The 18,288-nt window shown below is 37.8% G+C and overlaps 1 protein-coding gene across 8 annotated transcripts; it reads left to right on the top strand.

The window, feature by feature from the left end:
• The first annotated feature begins 5,546 nt into the window (after positions 1-5,546).
• On the top strand, positions 5,547-18,288 carry tead3a (TEA domain family member 3 a). Of its 8 annotated transcripts, none has more exons than XM_086141494.1 (14): positions 5,558-5,963; positions 7,119-7,360; positions 10,840-10,904; positions 11,112-11,174; positions 11,282-11,344; positions 13,748-13,759; positions 14,166-14,270; positions 14,364-14,407; positions 14,525-14,586; positions 14,671-14,804; positions 14,885-15,055; positions 15,576-15,716; positions 15,814-15,966; positions 16,471-18,288. In XM_086141494.1, exons 1-14 carry the CDS (start codon positions 5,782-5,784, stop codon positions 16,582-16,584), a joined length of 1,551 nt encoding a protein of 516 aa, XP_085997620.1. In that variant the 5' UTR covers positions 5,558-5,781; the 3' UTR covers positions 16,585-18,288. The 8 variants fall into 8 exon arrangements, with proteins under 8 accessions (XP_085997626.1, XP_085997621.1, XP_085997622.1 ...); XM_086141492.1 differs by having other exon boundaries at positions 5,666-5,963; positions 14,166-14,276; XM_086141495.1 differs by lacking the exon at positions 13,748-13,759 and having other exon boundaries at positions 5,553-5,963; positions 14,166-14,276.

Below are 18,288 nucleotides of genomic sequence, written 5' to 3'. Positions count from 1 at the left end.
TCCAGGTTTCATTGCAATGGTGGGGGTTTTAAAGTTACTGCAAACTCACTTTCCCCTCTGTGAATCTGAATTCTGCAATGTTAGAGAACAAGTATCTCTATTTTTCAATCATTGGGCCATATATTCTCTTTTGATTTCCAAATGAAAATTCATTTTAAATAGAAAACCATGAGCATAATCTCCCATAGGTATAATGTTTAAACATGAACTTTTAAATTTTACTGACAGACAGAGACAGTAAGAAGCGTTATCGTCATTTGTAATTAATTTAGTTAATATGAAAAAAGTAGATGAGAGACACTCTTCTTTATCCTACATTTAGTGATCAAAGATATAGTTTGATTTAAAGAAGTCTTTTGTTGACATATTTTCAGTATGACTGAATTTCTCAAAGTGAAAGCTCCTTTCTGGTTAGATAGATACCTCTGGGGTCTTCCCAGAGACTTAGTGGAAGTAAGACCAGGACTTAAAAAAGCGTCACTTCAGAACTTGATAAAAATGTAACGTTTTTTTCCACTCATCACTTCTTGGTTGCATTTTGAGTTACAATATCAAAATACTCATTGGCCCTCTCCTTCCATGACGCAAGGGGTCAAAGCAAGAATTAAAGTTGTTCTACTTATCAAATACATTATAAATTTGATGTAGGCCATTGTGATACGTTGTGACCATTGTGATATAATAATATAATGCAGAATTAAGGCCCCCAATCCCATCATTTTCTTGTTGATTTCCCCCGAATAAATTCCAAATATTTACTAGAGGAAGAGTGAATGAGTTTCAAAAGTGAAAACAATAAGGACAAGTGGTCCAATCTAGCCCATGTGTGTTTCTCCATGCGAACATTGGAATAATTTCTGCAAACTAACAGGTTGACGAGGCTGAAACAACATTTATAAGAACATTCAGATGTTCATTTTACAAACCATGTGATTTATAATGAAATGCATAAAATTGCAGTTTTAGCTGTGGCTAATATATATTACAGCTACCTTGCTGCCCAAATGCATATGTTTATCATATCTGGTTAATGCTATGTATAAATATGACTATTTAACAAACCAAAAAGAACCAACTTTTAATGTCTCTGTTCTTTTTTCAGTAATGAAAGAGGAAAAAGTCCATTGAAATTAGAGAGTTAAACTCAGTCAACACACTGCAAGTTCAACTAACATATTGATTGGCTGAAAACATGATTAGTTACCGTACCTAAAGCTCGTCTTCTTTTTTTTCTTTTTGTTTTGTTATTCCGTTTTTCTTTTATGCAGCATGGAGCATACAGGCCTGGAGTTAAACATGTACAAACATTCAGGAAATACATCAATAAATCTCAAATACGGTCAACAGAGGACAGAATGAAGACATTTTGAGACAATAGAAGACCGAAAATAATCGTTTCCTCTCAGGTAGGCTGAGAACCAGGGCAAAAAGAAACTTCCTTGAGGACCTTGAGTAATAGGAACCAACCCTCTTGTGTTCTCGCTACATCTAGTGGCAAAGCCATGGAGCTGCGGCTATAAGAGATGACTTCAAAATCTGTCATCTTCTCTTGAACCTGATTTTCCACTACATACTTGAGTTAAGTAATAAATAAATTCCAATGTACGTTCTCACAGGGCTTCTGTAAGCGTAAGCGTTTCACAAAACTATGACTGTGTGTCAGTTCACTGTATTATGTTTTACTTGATAGTCCTCTCAGTGTTTGTCCAGCAATAAGTGTTAATGTAGAGAAGCTTATCACATATTCATGTCTGGGAGACCAGTAACCACACCACTATTTTAAAACTGTAAGTAACACATGAATCACAAAATGAAATAATTCATGCTGAATTCTAACAGTTCAGTGGTCGATCCTCGTTTTAATTGTTCCTCAGAAATCCGTCGGTCTCGGGAGCTTAAGCTTATCATCAATTCAGGTCTTAATTATTCCAGAGTAACTTATTAGTTTTTTTTCCACAATATATTTGAATTTACACCATCCTACACCGACTATATTGATGTGAGCAATAGCAAATCATGTTGAATTTGTTTAAAATGCTGCCAAAAGCTGCTTATTTATTGAAAAACCAATTAATTGCATAACACTGCCTTCCAGTGGTTGTGAGAGGAGCAGCAGCAGTCCAGAAGGACGTCAACAGGTTAACACCCCCCCACCCCCCTCCCCGAACCTGATCCCTTTCCTCTCCTTCCCCCCAAAAATCCTCTGAAATTTCTCATTACCAATCTTCCCACTCCTGTCACTTCTATGCCACATCACATCACTTCAGACCCTTCTCGAACCGAAGTGCAGAGAAGGGGGGTGGGAGGGCACTCAAGTCTAGAAAATGTTCTGCACCAAAACTGACCGGCACTGATCTGATTTCAGTGAATAAAAATAGGTCCAAGTGTAACCGGGACTACAGAACCAGTGGGACACCGAGGATTCCAGATCAGATGTTTACTTCTAATCTCCTCCATTGAGAAGGAGCTTATTGTCAGCGGTTAGAGGCATGTTAAGAGTAAGATTTAAGTTTTAAGTCGCTCTGTCAGTCTCGTGACGTCTTGTCAAGAGGCCATTATATCTCATTCTACAATGGAATGACTGTTGAGCGCTGCTGTGTGGGTAGAGCTTTTCCCTCTAATTACGCACACCTTGTCATTATGGGAGATTAATACTGGAAATGATGTAAACTATTAACCCAGGGTGGCTCAAGCTTCTTTGGATCCCCAAGGGGGTTTGAGAGGCAAGATGTGTAGAAACTAAATCAACAACATGTCAAATGCAAAGACAACAGAGAAACTACTGATGAAATAAGTTCTGTGCGGATTTTTATTGACACAATAAATATGTAATACCGACAAATATGACCATGTTTACAAGCAACCTTTTGCAAATAACAACTGTGCTTTCAACTTACCATAACATCCAGAAAAATCCCAGTGCACCTTTTAGATTACAATGATCACTGATTCAATGTGTCTATTTACTAATGCCTTTATATAAATAAAAAAATAATAATAAATAAATAATAATAAAAAAAAAAATCTATTTAAGACAAGACAATGTGCAGGTGTTACTTCAATGGGGTCCAGAGCCCCGCAGCAGATCCCTACCCTGCTAAAGGGTGATTTGATCTCATTTTAGTAATATGCTTATTATTTATTGTTTGTTGATTTTTTTTCTTCCTATTTTGCCTCACTATGGACACCGTAGAATTTCAATTGTACGGGGAAACACGTTTCCATTCTGTACCTATGACAATAAACACTTTGAATCTTAAATTTGAGTCAATTAACTGCACTTTGATATGAAAGCAGCACTGATTTCACATTTTGAATCTAGTCTGCGTAAAAGCTATCAAAATTAGAACTACTTAAAAGTTAAATTAAAGCTAAATAAACTTTTTTTATTTCTTTGTTGGGGGCTTTTCAACACAATTAGCCGTTAGCGGTGAGCAACTTCTTAGTGTATATGAGTTAACTCTAACAAGCAGACCGATATGAAGGGATTACAACCACTGACCTGCCTTGCATTGTAGATTAAAACACATTAGTCACACTGGTGATAAATACAGATGTCTGAGGTTGATTTAAGATACAATCTGTTTTTTTTTTCTTTCTATTATTTAAGAACAACGACACTAGCCCATCTACAAAACTCAGGAGGCCGAAATCATGGGAGGAGTTTCAGCCGCGACCCACAGAACTTTTTTTTGCGTGTGCGCGTGTTTCGACGCCACGCCTCTGTGCGTTTTTTTTTTCCTCCGCGCGTTGATTTCATACCAAACTCATACTTGGCATTCCTCCTTTTTCTGTCAAACGCGATTGTTTTTGTTTTTGTTTTGCCTTCTCTCTCTGTCCGCGCGTCTTCCCGCCGGGAAGTGTATCCATCCGGGTGGGGCGAAGAGTGTGTCCGCGTCGCGGCGCCGCGGCGGAGGCTTTTGGAAGGTGAGTGCTCCTCGCAAATAGTTCTTTGTTGTGCGCCTGCAACTTTCACGCTGCAGCTGCTGCCCCGCGTCGTGTGTGTGAGCTGGAAGTTTTGGGATATTTGTCATATTTCGCATTTCTCTGCCGCCGCTTCGCTGATTCAGAACCTCGTGTGTATTACGAGGAGTTCTCTTGTAATTTCCTCGTTCAAGCTTGGTGAAATTTCACATAGTGCCCCCCCTCTCCCCCGGCGTCTCTCCCGACTTAGTTTTAGTTTGTTGGGATAGTATTAGCCTGTAAGCTAACCACCTAGCATGTCAGCCCGAGAGTGTTAGCACCGTGATATATCCGCTCAAAAATTGAGTTAGACGTTTGACGTTGAATTCCTCTGACTTTCTACGATGTTTTCAGAACTTCTACGTGAATTTAGTTTTGAGTTTGCCTTCCTGAGCGGATTAAAAGGCGACTTGCCTCACGCCGCTCACTTTTTTGGTCTTAATGTCTTCCAACCGTTGGAAGTGTGATTTCGTTTTCCCTCCACATGCTAGCAGATGGGATTCATTTCTTGCTATCCAGGACGTTTTTTTCTCAGACGTGTAAAACTGGTCCCACAGGTTCGGCAGACTTTGAAGGAGAAATGCCGCCTTTCGTAATTGCCCGGATTGATTGATGTATCAAACTGGTTAATCCGTGTGTTTTAAACTTGCAGTCTACAAACAAACGCCCGCAGCGTTAAATCAGCTGAAAGGCCGTGGACATCTTAAAAGTACAGTGATGAAATGTAGTATGGCTCCTCATAATGTCAGCGGTGTTCCCATTCCAGGATATGTGTGTGTGTGTGTGTGTGTGTGTGTGTGTGTGTGTGTGTGTGTGTGTGTGTGTGTGTGTGTGTGTGTGTGTGTCAGTCAGTGTTTGCTGAGCTCATTGCTTTATTTAGCCCACTGCTATACCGGCTCCCCACTGCAACAAACTCCTGACCTTTTGGCCACAGTGTGCTATATTGAAAGTGGCAGAGCCATATGCCCTAGTCTTGTCTTTCCTTGCATTGCCACTACTCTGACAAGTACCATAACAAGGATCACACTACTCCATCTTCATCATCATCATCATCGTCATTATCATCATCATCGTTCTCCAACTCCTGCCATTACCTCCGACAGTTTACTGTCATCTCATCACCTATTCTAAACCAGACTGTTTGTTGACTTCATTTCCTTCCTTGCATTTCTTAGCATTTCTTAAAACTTGGTTGATTGTGTCCCCTCTTTGTCTTTTTTCAGATCCAGTTAGAACTAATGAATGAATATGACATAAACATTTCTGCCATCTACCAAATAAGGGACTTTTACATGCCTAATATGACCCATTATCACACAAGTCAATATCAATTTGTATAAGTTGAAAGCATTTTGAGGTCTCAAATAAAAAAAATTCCAGAATTTAAAAGCAAGTAAGTTAAAGTTGGTTACCTGACTATAATTTTCTCTTTCGGAGTAATTTATAATGCCAATTAGAAATGCTTCTAAACCAATTAAAAGTAAGACAAACAGGTCTCTCTGACCCCAAATAGAGTTATTGAGTTAATCAGATCCAGTTAAGATTAACAGACCTGAAAGGAACACAATATTTCAAGTTGCAGACTTCTTGCACAATGCAACTTTCAAGTCTGTCACATCTCCTCCCCTTGTATATCAGAATGTTCTTCTAGACTTTGCTCTCTCCTAACCATCTCAACTGAGTCTGTCTGATCTCCATGGCAACAGCTCAGTCCTGTCAGCAGTGATTGAAAATAGGAAAGCCCTGCGTAGTGTGTCCAATAAGCCCCACCACAGCAGGGGAAGCTGTGCGACCACACTGATCCTTTGTGGTTCTACTATGGCAGGGACCATGTTAGCCACACTCTGGAAAACATTACACATCAGGCAGCGTTCATGTTGCATATGTGTGCTTATGTTTGAGGAGTCTTGGAGCATCTTCAACAATAACAAAAGAATGTGTAATTTCCTCATGTGGCCGATGCAGGCAAAGTTTCAGGCTTCTCTGGACGTTAATACGAAGTAAGTATCGCGTTTACTAGTTTCTCCAGAATTATTTGCCAAGGAAAATGACTAATGCTGGGATCAGACTACACAAATTCAGCCGATTTGACATTGTTTCATTGCTGACAAATCCATTGTATGAACATCGGGAATATTCCTCCCTGGTTTTAAGTATCAAGTGGCGTGAGATTAACCTAGACCAATTGCATCATCTCTTGCTCAGATGTAAACAAGGCATATGTTTTTGTTAGGTGGAAAACAGAAAGAAATGCTCTTAGATCAGATGAAATAATAGAAAAATTGTGCTTCTGCTCTTTCAGTTGCATATCAGTCGCCAGACAACATTGCAACATGCAGATACTATGACTTAGATACTCTCAGATATTATGGCTGATGTGATACTAGCCCAACTTGAAAGGCAAAGTCTGACATATATAATGTCATTTGCCACTTCAGATTAAACTGATCTCAGTCTTGATAAAATATGAGATACATTTGAGATCCATGATTTCTATCAAAATGCAGCCTTGCTCAGTTCTCTGATCCATCAGACTGTGTGTAACTGAGAAAAACGATGAAAGGGTGTTTTTACAGAGACAATAGTAAAACTGTCTTCTCTCATTTCAATTAACATAGTGTGCATTGAAGTTTACAGAAAGTGTGCTTTGCGTGTTTACATGTTAGACCTGCAATCGGTGTTGCTGATTAAGCGAGCAATGCTTTCTCTAGATTTCTCCTTGTGGGACTTCATGTCCAATAAGTGCTTTATTTATTTTTGGTGGAGGGCACGTATATGAGCCATATGCTTTGAAATTGCAACCACTGACAAAATTAGATTTTGGCAAAAGCTTTTTTAATTTTATCTGCTGCAGCAAATATCAATGAAATAACATTTTGTTTTGACTTTTTTCTAGATTCTAGGTCAAATATCGTGTTTTTCATTTCATTCCGAATACAAGTTGATCATTTGAATTGGTTTTGTAGGTAGTCATTTGTGCTTTATAAACTACTACTGATGTTCACACGAAAGTAAAGTTCCTCTCATTTGTAAAGTAAATATTTTGGCACGTAAGTCTTAATAGTAAATAACCAACCATGAAAACGAATCAAAATGAACTGGGATAAACTACAAATAGCTTTCTTTATTAATCAGAAATGTTCTTTATTTTCAAGGTGTGCTGTGACTGGAGCCGTCATCATTGCGTCGGAGTGGAGTTGCCGTGGCAGCCCTGATGGGGCGCAGGAGGAAGGTGGTGATGGAGATGGACTAGCTGATGGGGCAGATCGTGGATTGGATGGGGACCCAGAGGGTGTGTGGAGTCCAGACATTGAGCAGAGCTTCCAGGAAGCCCTGGCTATCTACCCTCCCTGTGGCAGGAGAAAGATCATACTTTCAGATGAGGGAAAGATGTATGGTAAGTAAAGACACACATTTCTGTCTGAACGCATTAAAGCATCTTATTAAAAGTTGTCTGTATTTTAATAAAAGGCCTGACCTTAGTCTATACATTTATGATGAAGCATGTGGAGTTTCATGTGAAGTGACAGAGTCTCTGAATGGCTTCAGACAAAATATTGTTTTAGCTTACTTTGCAGGGCTGCTCCAGCTAAACTCTTTTCAAGTCATCAAGCTGTCATTAGTCAAGTTGACTAGATGGCCCACAAAATTGGACATTAAGGTGTTCAGATCCATATTAAGGGAAATAAAAATTGGTTGAGGCATATAGCTGTGAATGAAGTATATCATCAAAATTGTTGTGTGACCCTGCATTATAAAGGCATTTGAATAAATAGTGAAACAAGTTTACTCATGGAGAGTGCCCTGTAGCTGTTATCTTCCTACACCCCGCTGGTCATTTGTGATTGGATGATCAATATGTACACCGTGGGTCTAACTGAGTCAGAATTCCTGTATGTGCTGCGAGCAAGGAGAACGGTATGCACAAACAAAAAAATTCACAGTCACCATCAACCTACTCTTTTTTTAGCAAATGCTGGCCTACCTCGATGGGACTTTAACTGCTAGAAATTTACCTGTTAATTACTTCCTCGTATCAAATTTTTTATACTGTATTTTGATTTGCAAAACTTGGAATGGGGTAATATTTAGTTAGTGGGAAATTGGTAAGTAATCTCAAAGTAATCATGTAATAAAATCACATTCATTCTCAAAATTTTACTCAAATTGAAAATAACAATCAAATAGTCTCTTCATCAAATAATATTGGATTTTTATTCATGAGATTTTCACAACTGAGAATATATAAATACTTGGAACACGGAATTAGTAAAATCTCGTGCCCTTTCCATACGCTGATTTCTTCAACTCACCAGAAGTACAAAGAGTGTAAACTCCCTAAAGTCCCCAGTGATCTGCACAGGGTTGATCCCACAAACTCATAGTTTGTACTCAGGTTATCTTAGTTTTTCAGGTATTTTGGGAGACCCCATGGTGTTTAGGCAGTTAAATTCTGTCAGTGTGAAATCTGTTCCATATTATCATTCAGAAGAAGTTGCTTGACTTGTTTTGGGTTGTTTTTTTTTTCTCTCACACTGCCTGTGAGTAGAGCACGATATATTTTTAAAACCTTAATGTAGGGCTTGGCTTGTAACCAACATCCCTAAAAGACTGTGTTGAGCATTTAGTAAATGTGTGAGTGAGATGAGATATGTGATCACATGCGTCAGAAAAGGAAAGTCTGATTCAGCCTTGTGGCATTGACTCCTTTTGAGGGCAAGAACATTGTTGACCACCCCGATTCCTTCCCAAGAAGCAAAGATAATCCCCTGGCAAACACATTCATAATTCACAGGCACCTTTACCAAACCCTTATTGATATACATGTTTTGGTGTTTGTTCGATAATATTTCTGTCAGACTGTGTATGATGTGATTCACACGATTACATTAAATGCTAACAGCCCTATGGTTTCATCAGAAATTGAAAAGAGCATTTAGGTTTTTGCATCATATACATAACAGTTAACCATCAATTGAAAGGTAGTGCCAAAAAGGTATGTGAACATTGCTTGTAATTCTATTTTATATTGGCTACAAATGATCTGCCTCCATCAGGGAAGTAAATTTGGGGAAAAAAAAAATCCATCAATTAGTTCAGGTAGTAACACAAGGAAATTACAACACCAAAGTATTCCCAGTCCTCAATCTAGGTATTGGTTATGCTTCAGTGCAAGTGAGCTTTTCCTTTCTCTTCTGAACTACACCTGTCAAAAATTAACTTTTCAACTCGCCTCATTCATCTTTTCCCCTAGATACTTTACTGCAAGATAAACAGTAAAAGCATTATCTGGCCATATAAACCAAGGCTATTTTATAGTCATTTTAAAAGTGCAATTTTGAAGAGTGAGCCGACAAAACCTGAGACTCACTGAGGTCGTTGTTGTTGTTACAACAAATTTATTTTCTGATGAAGTACTGTGGTTGTTGTGTTCTACTTTATCACAGATGGACAGTCCAAAAACAGGTATTAGGTTGATTGTAAGCCCCAAGTCATGTTGTGCACCTCTCTAGAGGATAGGTAGAATAAATCAATGAATATGTGCGTCTATATTTTTTCAATTTCATTGTCCTAGTGTTATCCTTTGTACTGTACATTGCTGGAAACACTTGAGAAATATGTTCATTATTATATTATGTGGACAGCAGGAAAGTGACAGTTGTCTTAAGATGTACACAATCTTCAAGTGACCCCTGTGATTAAGGGCTCTGATCCCCTTATAGTGTTTTCTGGGAAAATTCATTCCTTTGCTCTGATTTATGATAAAATCAGTCGGGTTTAAAATTTGTTTTTCATTTAGTGGAAGTCAAAATTTTCTTTTCAACAACAAAAAATGTTGTGGAGCAGTGGAGAAGGCATCCATCCTGTTTTGAGAATGATGGCAGGCTTAGGTGTGAGTCAGCACCCCCCTGATTTGGGGAAAATCTGTGTTCTGGTAAATCATCAGTGCTGATGTGACTCAGCATTGTACCACTTCCCAGAAATAACGATGGTGAGTTGATGGTGTTAGTCCATGTGTATTTCAGATAAATGGTCTCAGGTGTGGATTGGACTCTGTTGGGGAAGCTTCCACTGATCACCGTTATCTTCTATGTCTTTTGATTCTGACATTTGCATTACTGAATAGGAGTGTTTTTTTTAAATATGTAGCTGATGAACGCTGGGTGAGGCACAGATAGAAATGGTTGACAAGGCAGTCAAATGACCACAGTTTTGAGAGCCTTATTCATCTGCTGAGAACCTCTGCCAGCCAGGATGGCCAGATTAGACCAAAGTAACCCAAACTCTGTATACAAAGACATGCCACACAATTGACATGATTCATATTTAAAATGGAATATCATGAATATCTACATGAATATTTCTTGTGTTTATGCCTAAAGATATGGAGGACTTATGGTACAATTTGATATTTAATCAATGCTAATTTTTGTGAAGACAAATGCACACTAGCATTCAGTTGGTATTCTCTTTAAATTTTAACTATAACCCAAAATGTAGTGTGAAAAAAAATACAGATCTACTTGGTAATTGTGCTTAATTACACCTTCTGATATTCAATAATGTCAGCTTCATCTATTCTGTCTTATTGAAGGAATGGATCTTTTTTTGTGGGAGGGGCCTTATCACAAACTATCAAGACCATTTACTTAGTTTCGAAAGGCTAATATAACATCAACTAAGAAATGAAATGAGAAAATTGATTTTTAAATTGAAAAAACAGAAATGTGAAAATATTGACCATTATATTGTCATTTAAATAAATAAATGGTCTGAGTTGGATCGAACCATGTAGAGTGTGTGAGAGAGACGAATGATCAGGAGGAATGAGATGTGTGCTCTGTGCTGTCTACTAATTTTTTTAACCCGTTTTAGGCCGAAATGAGCTGATAGCTCGGTATATCAAGCTGCGGACAGGAAAGACACGCACACGCAAACAGGTATGCATGAATGGTTTTGAAAAACCCTTTGTGGTTTGTATAGAGTGATGTGCTAGATGCAGATGACCTGTTTATTTCTTTTGTTGTCATGCATTTTCCATGTTAATATTATTCCTAACGGGTCACATTTATTAAGTGCTAAAAAAAAAATATCACATTTTCATTTTTTCTTTTCTTTCTGTCACCATATTAACCCTAATCCCATAGGTGTCTAGTCATATTCAGGTCCTGGCACGTAAAAGGGTACGAGAATACCAGGCAAGCATCAAGGTGGGTTCCAACACCACAACTCCCCTTTTCCCCCTGTACTTACATCCCCTCTTCTTTTCCTTTCCTCTTTCCTCCCATCCTTTTTCCTTCATACTGTTCTCCTTCAGGTCTCTAGTCACCTGCAAGTCTTGGCCAAGAGAAAGTCTCGTGAAATTCAGTCTAAGCTCAAGGTACACATGCTCTGCATGCCCAAATCCATCTTAACTGAATCAGACTGAGTGACTGACATGGTCTTGAAAAAAGCTAAGAGCAGTTAAAAGTCTGGTGGAAGTTCAATACTAATAGATTGTTCTGCCATTACTGAGGTGCTCCTCGTAAAAGTGTATTTTCAAGTCGTGAATCGAGACATGAAATTCCATTTGACGGGCCGTCTGGACTCCGTTATCACCCTTTTCCATTAGACAAATAATAGAATTTTTGTAAGCCTGGGAAAACTTCTTTCCACACTCTTTTTTTGAAAATTCATTGTTTGTGTTGGGTAACATTAATTAAACATAAAGATGTATCATGTAATTTGGCACCAGAAAAAATGTGGTTCACACTACCACAGGCCTTTACAGTCATGGCTACAGATATCCACTTCAACACAATCGAATGTCTGACTGTAATTTATTTGAAATTAACAATGCAATGTTTTGATCAGTAATTTATTCAAATGTGTAGGTAATGTGAGAATTTCATGTATTTTTAATCTTGATCAATGTTACTACATGAAATGTTGACATCTGTAAGTTCGACATCATACCATCAGACCTCAGAAAATGCTATTGGGAAGTAAAATCCAGTGCATGAAAAGTTATGCATATCATCGGTCACTTTCATTGATATTTTGACTTGTAAAAGCAAGAAAAGCACAAATGGTTTATGTAGTGATGGTGTTATTTTGTTTAAGCAAAATCAACTCATTACTCTGGAATTGCTCGTGCTTCTTCACTGGGTTAATTGTTGAAACAGAAAGAACTTTTGTGCTAATTGTCAGTGTTTATACCTGTGCTTTTATGCTTAGTTGAACTTCAGTATATGCCAAATTGAAACTGTTCAAGGACCATAATTATGTCTCTAAAATAGATAAATGCATGCCTTGAAGGGTTTTGTTCATTCTAGAGCACTGTTCGGTTTAGACGTGAGACTGAGTATTTCTGTAGTATTACTTGACAGATGTATTTTCATCCGTTAAAAAATGTATTTATCTATAAACATCATAGTGCATGACGATTGTGTTGATGAGTCTTCAGACTTGTGCCTTCAAGATTTGCAATAGATGCCTTAGTTGAGCTAAATACGTGCATGGCTGTGGAATCCACATAGATGCATGCCTCCTACACCAGTTTACTCCATGTGCACATGAGGAATTTCTTTTTTCTACCCTGATGCTTTTCCGAGCTCTACGTTTCCCACATCATTCCCCATGTTCTTAACATCTTTCCTGTGTTGTCTTTTCTTGTGGTTCTACCGTCCCCTGTAATCAGTATTCTTTGTGACACCATTTTGAATTGAATACCATTTAACTTGCGTAGAACTTTAGGTTGGTTTCATTAAGAAAAAGTTGCAGTGCACCAAGATTGCATGGATGAAGGGATTGTAGCATCTCCAGCCACAACTGGAATCATTTTGATAGTGTTTAAAGTCTAAGGTTAAAAATAAAAACCTCAACTGTTATGAATGCTTTACTGCATTTTCGGCTACATATTTTGTGGTGATTGTCTTGCTTTGCAAAAAAAAAAAAAGACGTATTAATAATTTGTATTTAAGGCATTAGTTGTCTGGTGGTATTTTATTCCTCCTGCTCTTAATGTACAAAATTATAATAGACAATCTCAAAAAGTGGTGTGCTCCCATAGAAACCAGATGTTTCTCTTAGTTTTGAACATTTTAGAAGAGCCACTATCAGCATTTTTTAAGTGTTTTGAGAGTTTTTTTCAGGAGATAATCTCCTACACTTTTAGAATGCTTTTTTTCAGACAGCCTTATGATTGAAACCTAGTCGGGATCGTCAGCACAGCCAGACAGTTGTCCATCTTTTTCCTTTTGTTTATCCCAGACTATAAATATAATCTGTAAGATGTGATCATTAAATATGATTTTGGAGCCAAAAAGCATGACACTGAATTTGGTCATTAATTCTTATAGATATACACAGTATTGACAAGGATTGCATGACACACAAACACAGCCTCCCCCATGTTCCTTGTTCCATGCTGAAAAACCTATAAAAAGATGATAAAAATATGTGGCCTTGCTTCTTATAATAGTAATATAACTCCTAATTCTTGTAACTTAGATGATAGAAGGTAATTTTTCAGCAAACATTAGCCTTCTAAGTAGCATTTAATTTTTTGGTATAGCAGCACTTTTCAGAACTCAAACCCCTGTCACTGGCTGACAGATTTAGCTGATTTCCCAAACTGATTTTTGAGCTGAGGCTGTTTGAAAAAGGTAAGAAGTGTGTCAAAATTGTTATAATCTTGTAATAAGGTTGTTTTTTTTTCTTTACCACATGAAAGTATATTCTATGACTTGTTCAAAATGAAATCATGCTGAAGTTAATTCATAACATGTCTCCTTTGTCATAGGCCATGAACTTGGTAAGTTTTGGTTATACAACTACAGTTTTCCGCTTCAGGCTTTTTGCTTTATGGTGACGTCACATCACCACTGGTCTACAATGCAGTGCTATTGCCACACTCAAAATTTCTGCTCAGTGCTCTCTTTTTTTCAGTGGCTTTAGAGAGATACTGATGATGGTTCCAGTTACCTACTAGCTCGGTGCACCTACTGCTTTGGCAGCTGCCTGTATCTGCTTTGCACTCTGTTCTGTTTTTTTCCTCATAGTTATTGCGTCATGCTTAAGTATTGTATATGTTGGCTGGCTTGCTGTCTAAACTGGCCATGAAGGTTTGCTGACTCTGGAATATTGACCTTAAATGTACTTTACTTTTCCAGATGGTGCATCATCATTTTATATTACTTTGTCTTGTCTTTCTCGTCCAGGACCAGGTTTCCAAAGACAAAGCTCTTCAGACAGTAGCCAACCTGTCCTCAGCTCAGATCGTGTCTGCTAGTGTAATGAAACCCCAGACTCCTTTCCCACCACCGGTCAGGGTGAGACAGACTTACACACACATCTGCTCTTTTCTACCTTTGAGATACAAGTTTAAGTAATGCTATCCTCTTTTTTCTTGTGTTTAGTTTTGGCCTGGCCCAATGCCAGGACAGCCTGGACATTCTCAGGAGTAAGCATCACTGCGGTTTTGTTGGTTAAGAAAGAGAATTGAAGGATGTTGTATGTTGCCTTTTTTCTTAATGCTCATTTCATATCTAAGCATTATTATCACTATTATCACCTCCAGCATCAAGCCCTTTGCACAGCCACCATACACTACACTATCAGCTCCTGTCTCTACACCCATCAGTAAGTATGACTACAAACACAGTGACTTGTTTACCGTGATTACTGATATATTACATTTACCATCATCATTTAAATTTTTGAAAGGTTATGAGCCGCTGCCCCCGTCTCGCCCTGCCGCAATAGCAGCACCAGTCTGGCAAGACAGAACTATTGCCTCAGCAAAACTACGGCTTCTGGAGTACTCTGCTTTTATGGAGACTCAACGAGACAGAGAGCCGGTACAGTCACTTTTGAAACATCAATGGAAAACCAGGTTGATCTCTTCGCTGCTTTCTTATCAGTCCACTTCCTTCTACAGTATAAGCACCTTTTTGTACACATTGGCCCATCAAACCCGGGCTACAGTGACCCGGTATTGGAATCAATAGACGTGAGGCAGATTTATGACAAGTTCTCCGAGAAGAAAGGTGGCCTGAAAGAGCTGTATGAAAAAGGGCCACATAACGCCTTCTTCCTCGTCAAGTTCTGGGTGAGTAAAAAACATAGACTCCCTTCCATCTTTTATTATTTGAAATGACCTTGTTAGTCCTCTTTTATCACATTTTTAGCAAGTTGTGAGAGAGCAAGGTATCGTTAGACATTTGATACAACAATTAAATACCTACAAGCAGTCAAATCACAATAACAATGATAATTTGAAGGTTTACGTTAATCAAAGAATAAGGCCATTTCACTAAGCCAGTCAGTGAATCAGATATTACAGGAGTAGAACGGACTTCTTCACATTTTTCAATGGATATTATCAAATAACTATTTGGCAGACCAACGCCACCTTGTGGAGGGAGAAAAACATTGCTACTGGAATATACACTTCATAATGTATTGATAGTCTGATAAACTTTTATTTTTTCAATTTGCTCAATGAACTTCTTTTTGCAGTATCCGTTTTCTGACACATAATATACATATATTATGTATATCATTATATGCATGATATACATGATATATATAATATTATATATGTATATAATATTATTTTTCTCTTGTAGGCTGATCTGAGCAGTGATGTTGAGGAGGGTTCTGGTGCTTTCTATGGCGTGAGCAGCCAATACAGTGGGACAGAAAACATAACTATAAGTGTCTCAACAAAGGTCTGTTCCTTTGGCAAACAAGTGGTGGAAAAAGTTGAAGTAAGACAAAAAGCTCCATATTTAAGAGTCAACATTGTTTCAAATCAGACATCTCTCATTTGTTATTGATGCATGTTTGTTCTGCCTCAACATCCAGACGGAGTATGCACATATGGAAGGAGGGAAGTATATGTTCCGCATCCATCGTTCACCCATGTGTGAATACATGATCAATTTCATTCACAAACTTAAACATCTGCCAGAAAAATACATGATGAACAGCGTACTCGAGAATTTCACCATCTTACAGGTTGGTATTAGTGAGTATGTGTCTATATTTATATAAGTTACAACAGCAACAACAACAAAGGAGGAGGGTACAACATACATTTGATGGGAAGAGATAACCTTATACTAACTGTATACAGATGATCCAAGTATTAATCTGCTCTGAGATAAATTGTTCTTAAAATTACAATAATAAAGCTTATTATTTTGGGGGCAATATATTATTCAACCGGATTAGTTACTGTTATAGACCTAACTGCATTTCAAGTCACCCAATGTGACTCGGGTAGATCTGGCAAAAAATGCAGATGACAAAAAAAGTTGTCTAAACTTTTAAATTGTGTTTATTATCTAGTAGTCCTACTTGTTCAGGAAACAGATTTCGCTTGTAATCCAAAAAGCTTGGACTCCACTGACATTGGTGCCATTGACATTATAAGTAGCTTTTCTACTTTCCTGAATGTAAAAACATGTTGAACATTAAATCCTGACTTGTGTACATTTGTGCTCTTGTGTGTCTTCCCAGGTGGTGTCCAACAGAGAGACTCAAGAGACTTTGCTGTGCATTGCTTTTGTATTTGAAGTGTCCACCAGTGAACATGGAGCACAGTACCACGTCTATCGACTAGTTAATGACTAGCACTTTTTGTGCATGCAGAGACTCCCCATAGACTTTTTGATACATACAGTATAACACAAACACTATTTCCAGCTCAGACAGACTCCCACTTCTCTATCTTGATCTATACTTGATTTAACAGACCATACAATAGTCACATCTACATGTTGTGTAAGTATTGGTCTCCATCACTGCAAAGTATGCACACGGCTCTAAGTATCCCATGCTAAAGTTAATAGATTTTAAAGGGTTGTTGACCGATACAGTTGTTCTTGGTGTTGATTATTACTCTGTGTTACAGTATCCTGTCTACAGTGTCTAAACCTGGGCGACTGACATTTTTCCTATTCAGTCCAGGCTTTTCTTTTAATTCTAAAACTGAATTGATTGGCAGGCTTATGCATTGAGTTGAAAACATCACAAAAGGAACTAGAAAAAGGGTTAAAATATATAACATGTCTAATATGTGGTAGTCTCATGTACAATGGGAATGTAGCTATGAAGCATGACAAATAATCATACCTATATCCAGGGAACTCATCCATTCAAAGTGTTGCAGATTAAGTTTGAATAGTTTGGCATACATTGCATCTAATCAGTGTTATTGTTACAGCCACAATAACTGTCAGCAATATTTGATATCTATAAAGTAGGAATGATTAGGTCAGCATCTCTATCCCTTCTTTCTGTTGTTCGATAAATTATTTATCGCATTGCAGAAAGAGCGATTGTTTCTTTAACGAACATATGCACTACATATGAAGATTGAAAAAAATAGCTGTACTAAATTTTTGAAAGAAACATTAAGTAAAACTTTAAAAGAAGAACCTTCCTTTTTGAGAGTTATGCTATTTTCTTAATGGCTTAGGAGGAAGTTATGTAATCTCAAGAATGTTTTCCAGTTTGGGCTTATTAAGTCCTTGGAAACAACACAGCTCACCCACAGGTGTCAGCAGCATTTTTGATAAATCATATTCTCTTGACTGTTGGACACCATATTGTTTTGGCTCAGTGGGCTCTGGCAGTATTTCTACCTCCATGTGAGTTTGGATAAGAATGTGCTTTGGCCATCAAGCCATGACCTAAGGAGCACTGATGTATAGGAAGTGTACACTACAATTTTAATGGTACTGTTCATAACCCAAACGTGGTAAATTATCATTTTTGTAATTTTGAAGAAAAACAAGTGTTACTTAATTTTTTTTGTTTGTTTTGTTTGTTTTAGTTTCTTTTGTGATGTTTACAAACCATGGTACAGACCACACCACGGTCACACATAGTGCACTGGGGTGGAGTTTTACCTGATGACACTAGGGCTTTTCAACTGACACTTTTTTTCTTTTTGTATTTTGTTCTAAGTAATGTTTTGATTTCCGGTGCACGTACCTACCGGCATTACTTTGTGGTAAATGTTATTTGACTCTCATCATGTCCTCATCTCTCGGTGGAATTATTATTAACTACATGGACAGACATGAGACTTAGTCTTTTGTCTTTGCGTCACGGTGTGATCACCCTGTCCTTTCTCTCCTGACTGTCCTTGGGCTGGCTGTGTCTCATCACTCCCTGGGTCAAGTTGGCTCGGTAAATTTTATCTGTGCCTTTTTATGCTGTACCAATAAAATCACATGATGTTTGCAGAATCATGTAGCTTTTAGAATCTGTAGCACTTGGTCAGCTACTTTTAAAGGAGAAATTCAAAATAAAATCTATAAGTTCTCTCTA

This window comes from Fistularia commersonii, chromosome 34 (genome assembly GCF_037954325.1).
Source record: "Fistularia commersonii isolate RoL2024-O1a breed Wild chromosome 34, RoL_Fcom_v1.0, whole genome shotgun sequence".
In the NCBI taxonomy this organism is placed as follows: domain Eukaryota; kingdom Metazoa; phylum Chordata; class Actinopteri; order Syngnathiformes; family Fistulariidae; genus Fistularia; species Fistularia commersonii.
This window is presented reverse-complemented; position numbering and strand designations above follow the sequence as displayed.